Source organism: Ceratotherium simum, chromosome 21 (genome assembly GCF_057802395.1).
Source record: "Ceratotherium simum simum isolate JZ-2026a chromosome 21, ASM5780239v1, whole genome shotgun sequence".
NCBI lineage: Eukaryota > Metazoa > Chordata > Mammalia > Perissodactyla > Rhinocerotidae > Ceratotherium > Ceratotherium simum.
The window spans coordinates 14,260,776-14,279,627 of record NC_141920.1 but is presented as its reverse complement, the minus strand read 5'-3'; the positions used below and the strand labels follow the sequence as shown (position 1 = coordinate 14,279,627).

The 18,852-nt window shown below is 47.0% G+C and overlaps 1 protein-coding gene across 13 annotated transcripts in view; it reads right to left on the bottom strand.

The window, feature by feature from the left end:
• Positions 1–17,722, bottom strand: part of ZMYND8 (zinc finger MYND-type containing 8) — a 129,754-nt gene extending 112,032 nt beyond the window's left edge. For 2 of the 13 annotated variants that reach the window (XM_087445159.1, XM_087445166.1), the window contains exon 1: positions 17,595–17,722. In XM_087445159.1, coding sequence (XP_087301285.1) covers positions 17,595–17,638 — 44 coding nt within the window. In that variant the 5' untranslated portion in view covers positions 17,639–17,722. Of the gene's footprint in view, positions 1–2,863; positions 3,095–3,441; positions 3,611–4,038; positions 4,824–17,594 lie in introns of those variants that run through there. The other 11 variants (XM_014787382.2, XM_014787385.2, XM_087445170.1 and 8 more) reach the window with 10 other exon arrangements.
• Positions 17,723–18,852: the final 1,130 nt, after the last annotated feature.

Sequence of the window (18,852 nt, the reverse complement as noted above, 5' to 3'; positions counted from 1 at the left end):
GTTTGGCAAAACCGGCTTTCAGAGGCCAAGCGAACAGCCTCATAGTGGATCATGTAATTTACGGTTACAGGTCTGAGAATTGGCCTCAGAACTCTGCTGGTGCTGTGAGTGGGGAGTTTCAAGGTGACTGCTTTTTAGCTCCAGGGGAGACAGGAGGGCATGGTGCCCAAGGCTGTGCCAGGGCAAGGACAGGCGGCTGGCTGGCCCCTCGCCGGCCGGTAGGTAGGTAATCTTGATGAGGAGGGACAGCCTGGCAGCTAGCGAGCTGCAGTACTGAAATGGCTCCCGCCTGCTTGTTTATCTGTAAGGAGAGTGGGGAGAAGGGGGAAGGGCAGCCATGGCCTTAGCAACCTGAAGCCAAGGGTGAATCCTTACTTGTTTTTGCATTTAAGAGCAAGACAGGGCTTCTAAACAGATTCCCTCACTAATTCTCTGCTGCGGTGGCCAAGGCACTTTGCATGTATCTTTCTTTTCAGGGTCAACCAGAGGCAAAGCCAGATCTAGGGCTTCTCAGCTGACAAATGTTTGTTGCCTCTGCCACAGGAGAGAGAAGGGGAATGAAGGCAAAAAGAAACAAAGAGATCACACATCTGAAGTGGTTGGACTTGCAAAAACCTACCTTTGCCTTCAGGGTTTTCTGGGTTACTGTCACCCTACTTTTTAAAGAGTGACTCATTTCCCCCCTTTCCCATTTAAGACCTGAAGCACTTTCCCCCCTGTTCTCCCAGAGAAAGAAAAGGGGGAATGTTTTGTTTAAAAGAAAAAGGGTTACAAGAAAAAAAAAAAAAAGCTATTGTTTTCATCCCTAATTTATAATCCAAGAGGCCCCCTTGTTTCTTTCTTTCTGACTCAAATCTTTGAGCTGTTAATTACAAAAGTAACTGGACTCTGCTCCAACAGGCTAACTATGTTCATGGGCAGCAATTAGAAAAACTCTGTAGAAAGTTTACTGAGTGATTATATATAATTAATTCCTAGTTACAGACAGAACACTGAGCATTTTCTGGAGCTAATAAAAGCAGTTACTCCCCCTCCCCCACGTGAATGCCACTTAATTTCCCAAAGCAAAAAGTGAATCCATCCTGGAGGGTCTTGAAGGAAAAAAAGAGAGGAATCAAAAGCTCCAGTGTGTCTGTGTTTGTTCCTTGCAGCTGTGCATCCTCTTTGGGGACTGAGGACACAGAAGGAAAAAGGAAAACAACCCAACATTCTGGTCCTCCCTCTGCAATTTACAATCGTGGCAGAGAGAACATTCTACCTTGATGTAAAAAAGAAAGAGAGGAGAGGGGGAGAGGCCCTAGGAATGGAATGTAGGAGACTCTTGAGCTTGGCGGATTTGCTTCTCCTAAAAGGAACAGAGATGGTAGAAATTTCGAGAAGGCCGGTTCTCAGTCCGGCCACTGCAATTGTCAATCTGTAACCTTTCCTCCAAGTCTATTGGTTCAAAAGCTGGAGAGAGGAACCCCATTGGGCTGTTCTGTGAGCCAGCACTGCTATCCCTACCTAGTCCTGCTGCAATGCAGACATTTATTTTTCCCCCTTAGTGAAACTGGAAAAGAATGCTACTTTTGAAAGCAATTAACTTTTTACAGACTCATGCTTGGTGAGTACCAGAGGAAAAGTGGCTAGCTTGGTCGAGGGCTGGGAACTTGGTGGGGCTGCACACTTGAAAACAGATCTTGGCTTTGCAAACCTGTGGGAGCCATTTTAATGCAAGCTTTTAGAGGACAAATGCCTTGCCCTGAGGTTTCCTTCCAGCCCAACAAACACACCATTATGTAAACGTTGAAGGCATCAAACCAGGAGTCTTGTGATTAGATATTTCTTCTAGGGAGGCCACAAGAACTTCTACATGTAATTTCCATTTACAGCCAGGAGATAAGAACAAAGAAAATAGCTAAGTGTCTGAACTTACTTATACTTGTGTGGGGCAGTCACACTGTTCAGTTTTAAGTATATAACATCATTAACTGCTTGCATTTTTAGTCTAAGAAGCTGGCCTGACAGACTTTTCTTAACTTAGAATTTGGTACATTCCTCATTATTAAATGAGCTTTTTTCCTACTGGTGCTCAAAGGTAGGTAGCTGGACACTAATTTAAAAGAAAAAAAGATTATGGACTCCATAAAGTTGGCGTAACACAGCAACTGAACATATTTCCAGCATTTACATTCATGCTGGATTGGTCTCCAGGCTGGAAATTTATGTAGTGAACGTCTCGAGAAATTCTGAAGCTAACGCTAAAGGAGAGTCTAGTTTTTTCACTCTTCAATTCTAACTACAGCATTAAGAGATCAGGGGAAATGTAAAAAGTGAGAAATAAATCATAAGTAAAGGCAAGCGTGCATACAAATGTGTGGGTCAGGCTTGGAAAAAGGACCAAGTTTGGTGGTAAATGGGATTTTGCACTACATGTAAGTATCCTAAAACGTGAAGTACTGACACCACCCCCACACACATACCACCTCCACCACCAGCTCCTGCCCCACCAATGTCTAAGGCTCTGTGACTCTAAGAACAAGCACTTTCGTCACATTTCACAAGCAGATCACCTACCCAGAGTTCTAATATCCAAACAAACCCAATTAAAGGTCTCCAGTCAAGTCACAATGAACTGAACATTTCTCCCCTGTCTGAGGGTAAACAGGAAGTGTAATCTTCAATCCTAGCTGCAGGTTATCAGGAAAAATAGTGGATTCAAACAGTCACCTAAAATCAAGACACTATTAAAAAGCCCTTATTTGGTTCCTGCTAATAAAAAGCCCCCAACTGCTGTAGAGAAGACCCCCTGTTACAAACAGACCCCAAATGTTCGCCAAATTCTTTATACATGGTCACAGAGGAAATGGATTGCTCTACTTACCCAACAAATGTTCAAGCAACCGTCTCATTTTTCCACAGTTAAGAAGAGAGAACAGGCTGGCAGATTTGGGACTTGATCAAAAAGGAAATTTTTTTAAACAGTTACATGGGATTATTAAAAACACACACACACAACAACACAACCCAACAACTGAATATGGAATGCTGTCATGAGCCACAGACATGATTTTATTTCCTCTGCACTCTATCACACAGGAGGACAGAGGATGATACAATGTAAAAAAGGGAAAGGAAAATGAAAACAAGGATAAAAGATACATTAGTTCATTGAAAATCATGCAAGAATAGAAAGCTAAGGGATTCAAAAAGAGTCCTCACAGATTTATTGCAGGATGTTGTCCAATATCTCTCCCCCCTACCCCCCCCCACCCCAGCCCTTCTCCAAAAACTTCCTCCAAAGCCTAGAAAACACTTTCAGAAACATTTGCTGGCTGTAGGCTGGCTTGCAGAAGAACACTCTGTATCAACAGAAGTCAGGAAAAAAGGCTGAACAATGTAGTTTCAAGTGAAGAAACCCTGTAGGGAGAGAGAAGACCATGTAGAGACACCACCACCCACCTAGGCCCCAGGAGCTAGAATCTCTCCTTAGCACTGCTCTGCTGCTGAGGGCTTGGTTCTTTTTAAAACACAGGTCCTCTCTTGTCAGAACTGAGTCCAGCCTTCCCAGAACCTCTTTGGAGAGGTAAACTTGCCTGCTTTGCTGTCTGCCATGAGCTCTCCTTGGACAGGAGCCTGCCTGCTTACCTTCCATTTCTTCCCCCAGCAGGCATGTGACACAAGAGAAGACAATAGTGCAGGGGGGGAAACTGCTCAGAGAGAGAGAGAGAAAGAGAGAGGAGGGGAAAAAAAAAAAAAAAAAAACTTCTTTTTTGGCATACCAGGATCTAGCTTCAAATTATTCCAGAAACACCATGTAGTGGTGGAAGAAAAGGTGTGCCAGGCCCTTGCCAGTTTGCAAAATCAAGCTATGGCTAATGGCTCCTTAGCCATGTGACCCAAGAAAGCAAAAAAATTCTCTCTAAACAGTTCCAAGTTAACCTAAGTGCTGTGGGGGTGAGTGTGGCACGGCCAGCCACAGAGAAATCACACTGCTCGCCCACAATTCGGATGTCTCAGAGGGAGGGGGAGAAAAGATGGTTAAAAAGTCGAGCTTACCTCTGTGGATGCATTGTTAACACTGTGTAATGTCAATACTTATAAAACATGGAGGACAGGCTCCTAGTTCTCACAGAAAAAGGGTTTGGCACTTCGGCTTGATGATCTGGCCGCCTAATAAAAGCTCATCCCCGATTGGCTGCCCCGGCAAATCGGAGTGTAAGGCGGCCCCGGATTGGCTGAAACACTTCCTGAGCGATTATCTTTGTGAGGCTCTGGTGAGCAAGAGCCATCCTGTGCATAGAAAAAGACAGGCTAAGCTAGGCCTTTTGCAGCAAGAAAAACTTGGGAAAGGGGCCCACAGACGCACTTCTCACACACCCTGGCTAGATTTCCCGGCACGGGCAAACCAGGGCAGCCAGCCTGACCTGCTCCAGCAAAGCCTGAAGCCCAGAGGCCACTGGGAAGACAGTTTTTGGGGTGAGCTGAAAGGGCTCACCCTCACCTGCCCCCTCTGACACGGCTCTTTGCTAGGAGGAAGGCTGGCCCTTTTCTAGAAGGATCCAGCAGAATGGTTCCACCCCCCCGGGGGGGAAGTGCAGCTGAGGAGGGGGGAGCCCCAGGAAGACAGCCAAGGGGACAAGAGAAAGGGGCTTGAGGCAGGCCGCTGAGGAGCTGGGGGAAAACAGCCAGGACAGGGGAGCCCCAAGAAATCGCTAAAGAGCAGCGGGGCTTTTCAGGGGACGGAGGAGCCAGGCTGCTGCGGGGAGGAGGGGAGCAGAGTGGTCAAGATTGCATAGTCATTGTCAAAATGCCTCCTGGAAATGCAGGCCAGAGAGCCATCTGCCGGGCCCAGGAGCTAACCTCTCGCCCCTCTCTCCCTCAGTACTCAAGAGGAAAACCATACTGGGTTCCTGCCTCCCTGCCAGGATGCCACGGGGCCCCCCTCTCCGTCCTTACCCTAAGAAAAGCCAAAGGCGCTCCTAGCAGGCCACATGCCTAGATCTACAAACTTCCCTTCCCCTCCCGCCCCCTCCCCCACCTCTGAGGCCTGCTAAACCTGTCAGTTACACAAAAATCTGACTTCCGTATTAGTCTGCAAGGCCTGCAGCTTCCTGCCTATTAACCCTCTCTCGGACTCTGGGCCTGGCTGGGAAAAACTAGGCCCTGCGATCGCAGCAAAGGCCTGTGGAAAAATACCAGCTGCAGCTCTCCCGGCAGATGCAGAGAGAGAGAGAGAGAGGGAGCTGCTGTCTCTCGTCTTTGCTTCCCAAGGAGGCGTGTACCTTCTGAATCCAGGCCACAGGCAGTGCCTCTCCGTCTGAGAAGCCATTTAAATCCAGAGGGAGAAAGAAAGATGTCAAACTCAGCGAGGGAACAAGAACCCCCATTATTAGTCAGGCCTCCACCCACTGCTCGGCCCTTCCTGTCACAATCATCCCTGTATGCGTGTTCTTGGGGAACTGGGCCCTCAGTGGGCAGACAAATCCCAGGAGCTTTATAAGGATTCTGGCTTAAATTTATTTCCACAGAGAGCGGCTTCTTTTCGTCCCCGAAGGCAGATGGAACAGCTATTTCACACACAGCCCTACACTTGGCAGCCCCACCCCCACCCCCATCTCTGGCTCTGCTCCCCAGTCAAATATTAACTAGTTTTTCAGAGCTGCTTATAATGCCACCCATTTCTATAGTATTAGGAGGTCTTTGCCTGTTTCCTCCCTGAAGCTGCCTTTGTAGTTGGTCTGCACTCTGAGAAAGACAAGGCAAATCTGAAAGGCTCTTAAAATGTCCATGCTTGCTCTTTTCTTCCTTTTTTTTTTTTTTTTTTAAGACAAGGTGCTTCATTAAGATTTTTTTAAAACAGCAAGCTGGAACAACAGAAGTTAAATAAACATCATTCTTTAGAGGCTGGAGAAAGCTTCCAGAGGAGACACAGCCATATGCCAGGAGGTAAAGCAATGGCCCAATAAAGTCTCCCCTCTCCTGAAATTAGGACTCGTGGGCTCTCTTGTCCCACACCATTCGTTCCCACAAAGAAAACGCAGAGCTGATGGCCCGCTCTCCCTGCCCCCGCCCCCCCACGTGGACAACAGATGCCCGCCGCATGTACATAAATTCTTCCTGGCTGGGAATCTTATATCAAACAGGAACAGCCAGGAAACCAAACACACTGTACCGCAGGGGCAGGGCCCAGGCTTTATAAAAAGGGACGGGGTTTTGTTGCTGCCGTTGTTATATTTTAGGCTGAAGAGGCCAAGATGCAGGGAGGGACACCTCCACCGCCACCCAGCCTGACAAAGGTCCAGGACTCAGGACAACAGACATGGGCCCCACCAGAAGGCAGGGACCTCCTTTTCCTGGGAGTGGAAGGGGGTGCAGGGAGACCAAATGGGGGACAAGAGGCAGAGGCCAGAGTTAATCAGACCCTGCTCCTCCTCCTTGCTGTGGGCAGCAGCCCTCCACCGTCATGCCAGCGGGAATGCCGTTTGTCTGTGGTGGCTGCTTTTGGGGGAACAAACAGGACTGCGAGTCAGTGGCAGATCTCGTGTGCAACTCACTTCACGACCCAGTAATGAGGAAATGAAATACGCCGCCGGTGCGCGTGGTGGATTTTAACCCGGGATTAAAGCTTGTTGCATAAGCAGCTGCATCCTCCCCCTTCCTCCCTCCCTCTCTCTGATCACTTGAAATGCTTTCTGGGGCAAAGAGCAGGAAGCTGCCGGCTTCTTCTGGCAGCTCAGCTCTGTGAGAGGAATGCTGTTGGCATTCGCGTAGGTCTGAGGTTATCTGGAAAACAGCAATTCGGCTGGGGACAGAGACAAAGGTATGGTGGCAGATGGAATCCTGGGAGGGACACGGATTGAAAAAGAAGCCCAGGGCAGGCCTACTAAGGGCGAGTCCTGGGCTTGATGGAATGTGGCTGATAAGCGAGAAATAAAGAAGGCAAATGTTCCTGGCCTCCATCTAGAGATCGTTCAGTGGCCCTTCTCAAACCCCCCCCCCGCCTTGCACAGAGTGGTCCCAGCAGCTACTGCATGCTCGCCCTGGGCCAGGCACTGTGCTAAATCAGCACTTCACACAGACTGACTCCGTGAGGGAGGGAGCATTGTTAGAGACCTGGAACTAAGCCCAGAGAGATGAAGTGAGCTGCCCAAGGTCACACAGCTGGCAAGTGCCAGAGACCAGACTTCCAACCCAGTTATGATTCCACGTCCCTAAACCTTATACCTTCACCTGTCTCTAAAGAAAAAAAGAAAAAAACACAAAAGAGAAGCCGAACCAAACAGAGCAGAAACAAGGCTAAAATCTACCAACAGCAACTGCATGATCTGTGTTTTCTTTTAGGAGGTCAACTCCTTCGAGAATGAGCTTCAAGTACTGAAGGAGGGAGCTGGGAGACCTTTAGATCAGACTCATTCGAAGGCCCAGAAAAAGCTCCTCTCTCCCTACAAACCTCCAGCAAGATGTCAAGGGGAATACTTTGCCATCTCTAAAATCAGGCTCTTCTATTCCTTGAAATCGGTGGTTCTCAACCAGGGATGGTTTTGCCCCCCAGGGGATATGTGGCAATGTCTGGAGACTTTTGGGTGGTCACAACTTGGGGGGAGAGGAGCTAATGGCATCTAGTGGGTGGAGACCAGGGATGCTGCTAGAGCACAGGACAGCCCCACAAGGAATTATGTGATCCAAAACGTCCACAGCGCCAAGGTGGAGAAACCTTGGCTTAAATGAAATGGAAGGAAAAAACCCAACCATTGTGGCCTTGGATAGAAAAGGCAGCACAGGCCTAAACAAGCAGGTTCCGTGGTGATCTTAATAAGCAATGAACTAATAAAAATAGATTAAAACGTGTGTCTCTTAATATTCCCGGGAGACAGAGAGAATCGGGGGACAGAAGCAGGCTGGAGGAAGCCAGGCAGAACGTCTCGGTGATAAAGCTGGCCTCAAAGGAGAGGAAGGGCTGACCCCGCTCCCTTCCCCAGGCACCTTACTAGCCGGGGCCTGGCCTCCCCGACATGGCTCTCCACTCGGCCTGGCCTGCAGCCAGCGAGCAGCAGGAGGAACAGCCTCGGCAAGCTGCATCCCGAGATAGCCTGTTCGGCTGACTATGAAAATAAGCACGCTTGGAGTTATCTGCCTCAACCGAGCAGCAGGCCTCTCTGTCCGTTATGAGAAACGGCCGGGATTCGGGCAGGGAAGTGTTTTAAATATCTTGTTTTGTTTTGTTCCTTTTTGGCCAATTGGAACAGAGGCCAACTTCGGGCATGGTGACAGAAGGGCTCACCTTCAGAGCACGGAGCTGACCGAGTCATGTTACAGCCACAAAGAGGCAGTTAGGACTTGTCCCTACCTCGGAGAAGAGGTGTCCTCTGGAAGGTCTTTTCTTTTTTTCACTTCTTTCTAGGAGCGACTGGCAGAGTTAGGCAAATGGAGGGAGGAGAGAAGGGCACGTGGAAAGAGCAGGGGGGTGGTGCATGACCATCAGGCAGATGGCCGCAGGGCGGGTGGGGAGGGATGGACAGGATGCAGGAACAAAATGAACACCACAAGGAAGAAGATTTGGGACTTCCCCTTACCTGCTCTTTTTACTTCCTAGCAAAGACCGTTATGGAAAGAACACGTTTATTTGCTCAGTTTGTTTCTCTCCCACTAGACCAGTGCAGGGTCTGGAGACATTTTGGGTTGTCGCATCTAGGAGGGGGAGGCTACCGGCATCTAAAGGTTAAGAGACCAGGATGCTGCTAAACACCCTACAAGGCACAGGACAGCCCCCACAACAGAAAACCAGCCAGGCCCAAGTGTCACTAGTTCCAGAGGCTGAGAAACTCTGCACTAGACAGAGCTTACACGAGGCAAAGTCGTTGTCTGAGTCCTTCACCATTGTGCCCTCAGGGTCTACACCCTGCTCCACGTGTATTAGAGCTCATCTCCCACCTGGATGGTTGCAGTAGTCGCCCACCGGAGCCCCCCTCCTTCTGCCCTTGCAGGCGCTTGCCGGCGGGGAGCGGGGGACTGGACTGCAAAGAAAACTCAGGATTCACACACACACACAGAGGCAGCCAGTAAGCCTTTTAAAACAAGTCAGATCTTGTCCCTCCTCTGCTCAAAATCCATCAGTAGCTCCCATCTCACTCAGTCAAAGCCCCAGTGCTAAAAATGGCCCCCTGCCTCCCTCCAGGATCAGTGCCCCCTCCTGATCTCTGACTTCATCCGTCTCCTTCCCAGCCCCCACAGCTCACTCCGCTCCAGCCACTCGGATGGTCCATCTGTTCTTCGCACCGCCTAACCCGTTCTCTCCCTCCTCCTGGCCTTTACACTCCATCTTCCGCTCAGCCCATCTCCCCACTTCCCCAAACCACCTAAGGCAAGCCAGTTCCCTCCTCTGGCCTCGGTGTGTCTGCATCTTCCTTCCTGCCTCACGCCTGCTGCAGAAAGCAGGATTCCCCAGCCCAACACTCCCAGCATCCCCTCACCCTGCTCCCTCTGTCACATGCCTTCCTATCTGAGTCCCTTAGCCTTTTTCCTTTCTTCCCCACATCAAGAGGCAGAACCCCGCAGGAGTTGAGTGTGTGGCTGTTGGCAACAGACCTTCTGGGTGTCAATCCAGCACCCCCAGTTGCCGGCTGAGCAGTCCTGCTTGAGATGCGAAATCCTCCGTGCCTTGATTTCCTCATCTGTACAATGGGAGCAATCAGAATACCTACCTGGAAACATTCCAGGGCTCAGTTCTCCAAAGGACTTGTAACAACACAACACACAGTCCATGCTCATTTTGTCGCTGTTACTATTTCGCTCTCCACTTACTCTTGAAAAGGTATTTTCTGGATGCTTCCAACCCAGTTTTCTTCCTTCTTTCCCCATCAAACTTTCCAAAGGAAGATAATGATAAATTCTGATTCCAAGCACGGTGTCAGGTACTATTCTAAGCAATGTACATGAACTAACCTATTTACCCTTACAACCCTATGAGGTGTGCACCATTAGAATCACCAACCCCTTGGGCGGGCCCGGTGGCGCAAGCGGTTAAGTGCGCGCACTCCACTGCGGTGGCCCGGGGTTCGCAGGTTTGGATCCCGGGCGTGCACGGACGCACCACTTGTCAGGCCATGCTGTGGTGGCGTCCCATATAAAGTGGAGAAAGATGGGCATGGATGTTAGCCCAGGGCCAGTCTTCCTCAGCAAAAAGAGGAGGATTGGCAGATGTTAGCTCAGGGCCGATCTTCCTCACAAAAAAAATAAATAAATAAAAGAATCACCAACCCCATTTCCTAGAGGAGGAAACTGAGGTAGGAACTATTAATAGTCCCATTCCGCTAAGAAAGCTTCTCCTGCAGTCTCCTCTACCCCACTACTCACCACTCCTTAATGCCTTTCAGTTAGCCATTTACTCAGAAGTCACCATGCCATCAATAAGGGATGATTAAATAAACATGGTTCTGCCACACAATAGAATACTATGCAGCTGTGAAAAAAGAATCTGGGAACTTTTATGTACTGATATGGAACAATCTGAGACATATTGTTGAGTTAAAAAAACAATATGTGGAATATAATGTCAGTTTTTAAAAAATACACAAGCCTCTCTGTGTATCTTTTTCTTAACATGTTTGCTAATTATGTATAGAATTTCTTGGAAGCATACTTAAGAAATGGCTAACAATGGTTGCATCCAAGGGGTACCAGGTGGCCAGGAGTCAAGAGTGGGAAGGAGACTTTTCACCATTACACGTTTTATATCTTTTGCATGTCAACCAACAATGTGATTGTATTACTTCTTCAAAAATAAATTAATAACTCCTCTTCAACATAGTACTGGAGGTTTTGGCCAGAGCAATTAGGCAAGAAAAAGGAATAAAAGGAATCCAAATAGGTAACGAAGAAGTGAAACTCTCACTATTTGCAGATGACATGATTTTATATATAGAAAACCCTAAAGAATCCGTTGGAAAACTATTAGAAATAATCAACAACTACAGCAAAGTTGCAGGGTACAAAATCAATCTACAAAAATCCGTTGCATTTCTGTATGCTAATAATGAACTAACAGAAAGAGAGCTCAAAAAGATAATACCATTTACAATTGCATCAAAAAGAATAAAATACCTAGGAATAATCTTACCAAGGAGGTGAATGACCTATACAATGAGAACTACAAGACATTATTGAAAGAAACCGATGATAACATAAAGAAATGGAAAGATATCCTATGCACATGGATTGGAAGAATAAACATGGTTAAAATGTCTATATTACCTAAAGCAATCTACAGATTCAATGCAATCCCAATTAGAATCCCAATGACATTCTTCACAGAAATAGAAAAAAGAATACTAAAATTTATATGGGGCAACAAAAGACCCCGAAGAGCTAAAGCAATCCTAAGAAAAAAGAACAAAGCAGGAGGCATCACAATCCCTGACTTCAAAACATACTACAAAGCAATAGTAATCAAAACATCATGGTACTGGTACAAAAACAGACACACAGATCAATGGAACAGAATTGAAAGCCCAGAAATAAAACCACACATATACGGACAGCTAATTTTCGACAAAGGTGCTAAGAACATACAATGGAGAAAGGAAAGTCTCTTCAATAAATGGTGTTGGGAAAACTGGACAGCCACATGCAAAAGAATGAAAGTGGACCATCTGCTGTCGCCATTCACAAAAATTAACTCAAAATGGATCCAAGACCCGAAGGTGAGACCTGAAACTATAAAACTCATAGAAGAAAATATAGGCAACACACTATTTGACATTGGTCATAAAGGAATCTTTTCGGATGACATGCCTACCCAGACTAGGGAAACTAAAGAAAAAATAAGCAAGTGGGACTTTATCAGATTAAAGAGCTTCTACAAGACAAACGAAACCAGGATCAAGATGAACAGACAACCCACCAGCTGGGAGAGAATATTTGCAAAACATACATCTGACAAGGGGTTGATCTCCATAATATATAAAGAACTCACACAACTGAACAACAAAAAAACAAACAACCCGATCAAAAAATGGGCAGAGGAAATGAACAGACACTTCTCCAAAGAAGATATACAGATGGCCAAGAGGCACAAGAAAAGATGTTCAACATCATTAATCATCAGGGAAATGCAAATCAAAACAACACTAAGATATCACCTCACGCCCGTTAGAATGGCTATAATCACCAAGACAAAAAACAAGTGTTGGAGAGGATGTGGAGAAACAGGAACCCTCACACACAGCTGGTGGGAATGCAAACGGGTGCAGCCTCTATGGAAAACGGTATGGAGATTCCTCAAAGAATTAGAAATAGAGATGGCCTATGACCCAGCCATCCCACTACTGGGAATCTATCCAACGAACCTGAAATCAACAATCCAAAGAGGCTTATGCACCCCTATGTTCATTGCAGCATTATTCACCATAGCCAAGAAGTGGAAGCAACCTAAGTGTCCCTCGACTCATGACTGGATTAAGAAAATGTGGTGTAGGGCCGGCCCCGTGGCTTGGTGGTTAAGTGCGCGCGCTCCGATGCTGGTGGCCCGGGTTCGGATCCCGGGCGCGCACCGAGGCACCACTTCTCCGTCCATCCTGAGGCCGAGTCCCACATACAGCAACTAGAAGGATGTGCAGCTATGACATACAACTATCTACTGGGGCTTTGAGGGGAAAAATAAATAAATAAAATCTTTAAAAAAAAAAAAAAAGTGGTGTGTATATATATATATATATATATATATATATATGGAATACTACTCAGCCATAAAAAAAAGAGAAAATCATCCCATCTGCAACAACATGGATGGGCCTGGAGCGTATTATGTTAAGTGAAATAAGCCAGAAAGAGAAAGACAAACACTGTATGATCTCACTCATATGTGGAATATAAACCAACACATGGACAGAGAAAACTGTATTCTGGTTACCAGGGGCAAGGGGGGAGGGGGAGGGGGGAGGGGGGTGGGGGGTGGGGGGTGGGCACAAGGGGTGAAGGGCGTCATATATATGGTGACAGACAAACAAAAATGTACAAGCCAAAATTTCACAATGTTAAAAACTATTAAAACATCAATTAAAAAAAATAATTAATAAATGTAACAGGAAAATTGTGAAAGAGTATGAAATAGAAAAAAAAAAAGATAAGTATATAGCCTGTCTAGCTTACCCATTGGGTCACCAGCACCTTTCATTGTTTTTGGGCTATTTTCTGACTCTGTAACTTGTAGAAAATAGTAATGCAAATAACTCTTGTCCATAGAAAGGCAAATTACCTTTCCACCCTCCAACACACATCTAGTGCACACCATCTCCAATTGTACCCCACATGAGAGCACCATGGAAAGGTAATTAAGCCCATGTGCACGCAGGACCCAAGCTACTTGGGATGATGTCTGCCACTGTCTCGCTGCAGAACCCTAAATAATTTGCATAACTCTCTACACCTGGTTTTCCACCTATACAATAAGAATAGTACTTCCTGTCTCATAAGGTTGTACTGAAGATTAAATGAATTAATGGATATGAAAACACCTGCCATAAACAGAACTTTCAAAACAAACATTGGCTACAATTACTTTCATTTCTGTATTCAAAAAACATTTAGGGCCGGCCCTGTGGCTTGGTGGTTAAGTGCGCGCGCTGCGATGCTGGTGGCCCGGGTTCGGATCCCGGGTGCGCATCGAGGCACCACTTCTCCGTTCATCCTGAGGCCGAGTCCCGCATACAGCAACTAGAAGGATGTGCAGCTACAACATACAACTATCCACTGGGGCTTTGGGGGGAAAAAATAAAATAAATAAAATCTTTAAAAAAAAAAAAAAAAAAAAACAAAAAAACATTCAGCAATTCCCCACTAATTAAATGCAACCCTGACTCCTCCATCAGGACCCGGAATCTGGCTCCACATCTGACTTTCCCACCTCACCTCCATTTCTCACTGCAGCTGGAAAGTATGTCCCAAGTGTCACCCACCACGGCTCGCTCTCCCTGCGTCCCTTGTTGGAATGACACCCACCCTTCATATCCCAGGTGCCACCTCATGTCCAGAGGGTCTTTCCTGACTTCTCGCCTGGGGGCCTGCTTGGCTCCTGAGCTCCCACACCCCCAGAACACATGCCCCTGCCTGTGTGACTTCTCAGCCTGGGGGGCTCCTGGGCCCTCCCACTGAGCACGGCAAACCCAACTTCTCAACCCCCCTCACACCAGCTCCTCTGCAGGGCTCCCCATCCTGGTCAACAGACTCGCCCTTCACTGCTTGCTTCAAACCTCCACCCTCGACTACCCCTCTTCGCTCACAGCCCCCATCCAAACCATCAACAAGCCTGGGGCTCTGCCCTCAGAGTGTATTCTGAACATGGCTGCTCATCACCCAATCCCTTCAATCAGCCCACCGCCCCTGCTCACCCATTGGACCCCTGTAGCCTTCTCCCCAGTGGTTCCCAGTCCTCCATCCCCTTTCACTTTAGAATCACCTGGGGCTTCTGCCCCAGTTCTGCTGGACTGCATGCTTTACCCTCCAGGGGATCGCACTGTGCAATCAAGGCTAAGAATCCTGTTCTAACTGGTCTCTTGCCTCCCCTCCTGCCCTCTCTGGGCTCCTCCTCACACGGCATCCCTCACAGAGGGATCCCGTTAACAAGATGTTACCTGCCTGCTCAAAATCTTCCATGGGCAGCACTATTCACAATAGCCAAAAGGTGGAAGTAACCCAATTGTCCATCAACAGATGAATGGATAAACAAAATGTGGTATATGCACACAATGGAATATTACTCAGCCATAAAAAGGAACGAAGTACTGATGCATACTACAACATAGATGAACCTTGAAAACGTTATGCTAAGTAAAAGAAGCCAGACACAAAAAGCCACATGTTGTATGATTCCATTTATATGAAATATCCAGAATAGGCAAATCCATAGAGACAGAGAGTGGATTTATGGTTGCCAGGGACTGGGGAGAGGGGAAATGAGGAGTGACTGCTTAATGGGTACAGGGTTTTTCCTTTTGGGGTGATGAAAAAGTTCTGGAACTAGATAGTAGCAGTTGCACAACATTGTGAATGTACATAATGCCCCTGGATTGTACACTTTAAAATGGGTAAAATGGTAAATTTTACATTATGTGTATTTTATCACAATTAAAAAAGCCTTCCACAGCCTGCTCATCTCACGTGGGATAAAATCCCAATTCCTCCGCATGCCCTCCCCTCAACTCCTACCAGCTCCCCCAGCTCACTCCACTCCAGCCACCTCTGTCCTCCACCTTGCTATTTTTCAATGCAACTTTTGCTTTTTTTGTGTCTCTCTTTTGACCTTAAAGTTGTAAGTATTTGTATCTCGCTCTCGAACTCCCCTGCTGTGTTATAAACTCTGCGAGTGTAGAACTGTGATTTACAGATCCTGGGTCCCCTCCAGCAGCATCATGACTATTACAGGAACTCGGTGTTTGTTGAATGACTAAACGATTGCTCGATTCTACAGAGTTACATCCACTTTCTGGCACTGAGCCGTGTCTTCATACCTTCCCACCATAAATCACAACCTTTCATTCTCCTGCTCAGAACCCTCCTATGGTTTCCCATGACTTCAGAACAGTAGTCTGCAAACTACAGCCCCGGGGCCAAATCCAGCCCACACCTGTTTTTGTCTGGCCCTCTAGCTAAAAATGGCTTTTTACACTTTAAAATGGTTGAAGAAAATAAAAAATAAAAATTTGTGGCCTGCATGAATTATATGAAATTCAAATTTCAGCGTCCACAAGTCAAGTTTTAATGGCACACGGCCATGGACGTTCATTAGTTTATAGTCCCCGGTGCTTTTGTGCCACAATGGCAGGGCTGAATAGTTGCAACAGAGACCATATGTGGCCCTCAAAGCCTAAAATATTTACTCTCTGGTCCTTTACAGAAAACCTTTGCAACTCTCTCTTTCAGAAGAAAATCCTGTTGCTCTGAGCATGGCCTGCAGAGCCCCCTCCGGGCTACTTTAAGATGACTCCCCCTCCCTCCCTCTGCGCTGGGAGCACTGGCCTCGGTCCTCAGCTCATCCTCAGCCTCTCCAGGCTCGCTCCACCTCGGGTCTCATGCGCCCAGTCTCCCCCCCGGAACACCTTCCTTCACATGTGGCTCCTTCTCGACTCAGGTCCCACCTCTTGCCAGAGCCCTCTCCTGACCAGCCATCTGACGCAGACTCCCTTACATTTTCTGGGACGTCGCCATGTTATTTTCTTCCTAGGACTTAGCACAACATCTAAGCACCGTATTTCTTTGTTTATTTACTTTTTGCCTCTGTACTAAGGCAGGGACTTGTGTATCTGTTCACCAGTGTTCCCGGGGCCAGCATAGGCCTGGGGCGTAATAGTTTCTCGATAAATATTTGTCTAATGAGTGGCCTTTTCTTCTTACCTGAAGTATCTATACAAGATCTCCAGTGCATCAACCATGGCCCCAATTTGGACTTTGTAACTTCTTGCACAATCTATTAGGTTGAACTGCATGAAGTTAAAATTTGCATATGAATCTAAAAAGTCGAATACCAGTAATTTCATCGATGGCAATATGTAGAAATATAAATCAACTAATTCTCCCCTTCAGCTATTTACTGCCCTCCAGCCACCTTGACCTACTTTGGGGTCCTCGAAATGTGCCAGTTGTCTCCTGCCAAACTAGATCCCAACCCTTATGGAGCTTTGCACTTATTCCTTCTGCTTCAGATCCAGGACCAAATGTCACCTCCTCCAGGAGGCCCCCTGGGATCACATCATGTCACAACAGCGGTTTTATTTTCTCCCCAGCACTTAACACATTCTAAAATTAAGTGTTGTTATATTTGCTTTTCCAGGCAGGAAACTTGTCGTTTTCATATATACTGTTGTCACCCAGGGTCTAGAGCAGCTCTGGCACTCAAGAGTCTCTCAAAGCTTATTTGAGTGTAATGTAAATTCCTTGAGCTTTTAACTTCTTAAATAGTTTGGTTGTTACTGGGTACAAAAAACGCTGAACATATACTTGCTAAGTAACTGGAGTGACTTCTCTGGGCTTTAGCCTCCTTCCACAGCCACCCCTGCCTCCATCGCCCTCCTCGTTGTCATGACAACAGCAGCAGCATCCATATTATCATCTTCACCTTGGAAGAGCGCCTTGCACTTATCGAGGTTCACCACGTGCCAGGCACTGTTCTAAGCACATTTTAGGTATTAATTAATTTAATCCTCCCAATAACTCTGGGAACCAGGTACCATTATTACCCTCATTTTACAGATGAGAAAACTGAGGCGCAGAGAGATTAAGTAATTTACCCGTCTGAAAAAGGAAGACATTCAGAACAAAAATGAAATCTAAGCCCTCTTGGTCTCTAAAATACCGAGAAACAAATACTATGGAGAAAGGGAAACAAAACAGACAGGAAACACTCAAAGGCGATAGCAACCAATTTAGCAACAACAACAAAAAACACACCAAAGGCAGAAAGAAATCCCAGACATAGAGCAATTTGGTCAAAACTCAACTCTCAGGTGTTCTCAGGCCACCAAGCTCCCGGATTTCCCATCCAGTTCTGCAAGCCCCAGACCTGGATGTCACCCTTGACCTCTCCTCTCCCCGCTCCCACCCCAGAGCCCCGTGGGATTTACCTCCTGAGCGTCTTCCACGGTCGATTCCGGCCGCGTAGCTCCATTCTGCAGAGCTGGTGGCTGGCTCTGGAGCCACCATTATCTGTTATCTGGGCAGGAAGGGAACAGCCTCCCACCAGCCCCCAGGCCCCAGGCAGCTCCCATCCCCCACCCTCAGCAGCCAGAGGGATCTTTTGAAATTTCAATTTGGACCAGGACACACCCCCATCTCCCACCCCCCACCTCTAAGACCCTTCAAAGGTTTCCCATTGTTCTCTGGCCAAAGTCTCAAATTCTTAAGTGAGCCTTCGCTGGCCTGCAGGATTCCCTTCTCCTGCTTCAGCTCCATTCTCTGAGCTCCAGCCAGACCCCAGCCAGCCTGGAAGGTTCAAATCCTAACGCTGCCATTCACTTACTGTGTGACCTTGTGCAAGTAACTTAACCTCTCTGGGCCTGTGAAATGTGGATAATAACACCTCCCAGAGCGTCATCAGGATTAAATCAGTTCCAGTAGTAAAAGTCATTATTTAGCGCTGTGTCTGGCACCACTTAGTTATCACTGTTGTTATCAGGTAACTCCTACACATCCTTCAAAACCCAACACAGGGGCCGGCCCTGTGGCTTAGCGGTTAAGTGCGCGCGCTCCGCTGCTGGCGGCCCGGGTTCAGATTCCGGGTGCGCACCGAGGCACTGCTTCTCCGGCCATGCTGAGGCCACATCCCACATACAGCAACTAGAAGGATGTGCAGCTATGACAGACAACTAGCTACTGGGGCTTTGGGGGAAAAAATCAAAAAGTAAATAAAATTATTAAAAAAAAAAAACACAAAATTCATTTCTTCAAGGTAGCCTTCCTGGACCCACTTTTCAATAAAATGGATCCCCCTGCTATAAGGTGCTTATGGCAATCATAATTTAATATGTAATACATGTTTAGTAACTGAGTATAAATTCCTATTATTGATTTCTTATTTAGTGCCTCTTGTTCAATTCTCTATCTCCCTGGCACATAGTAGGTGCTCAAAAATAATTTGGTGAATGTTAAACAGGGAATGGCTGAACGAATCAAATGCGAGGATCCCCGAATCCCCAATTTTCAAGTCCAAGAATTAGGAGAGTTGAGTTTTAATGAGGATGCAGGACAACTGAAGCCGGCTGGGAGTAACCGGGTTACAAAAGGAAGCTACAGGGATTTGTGTGTAAATGGCAGTGGGAGTGGCCCAGAGGAGCCGCCGAGCAGGGCGGGTCAGCACAAAGCTCGCTGCTTGGAATTCCCGAG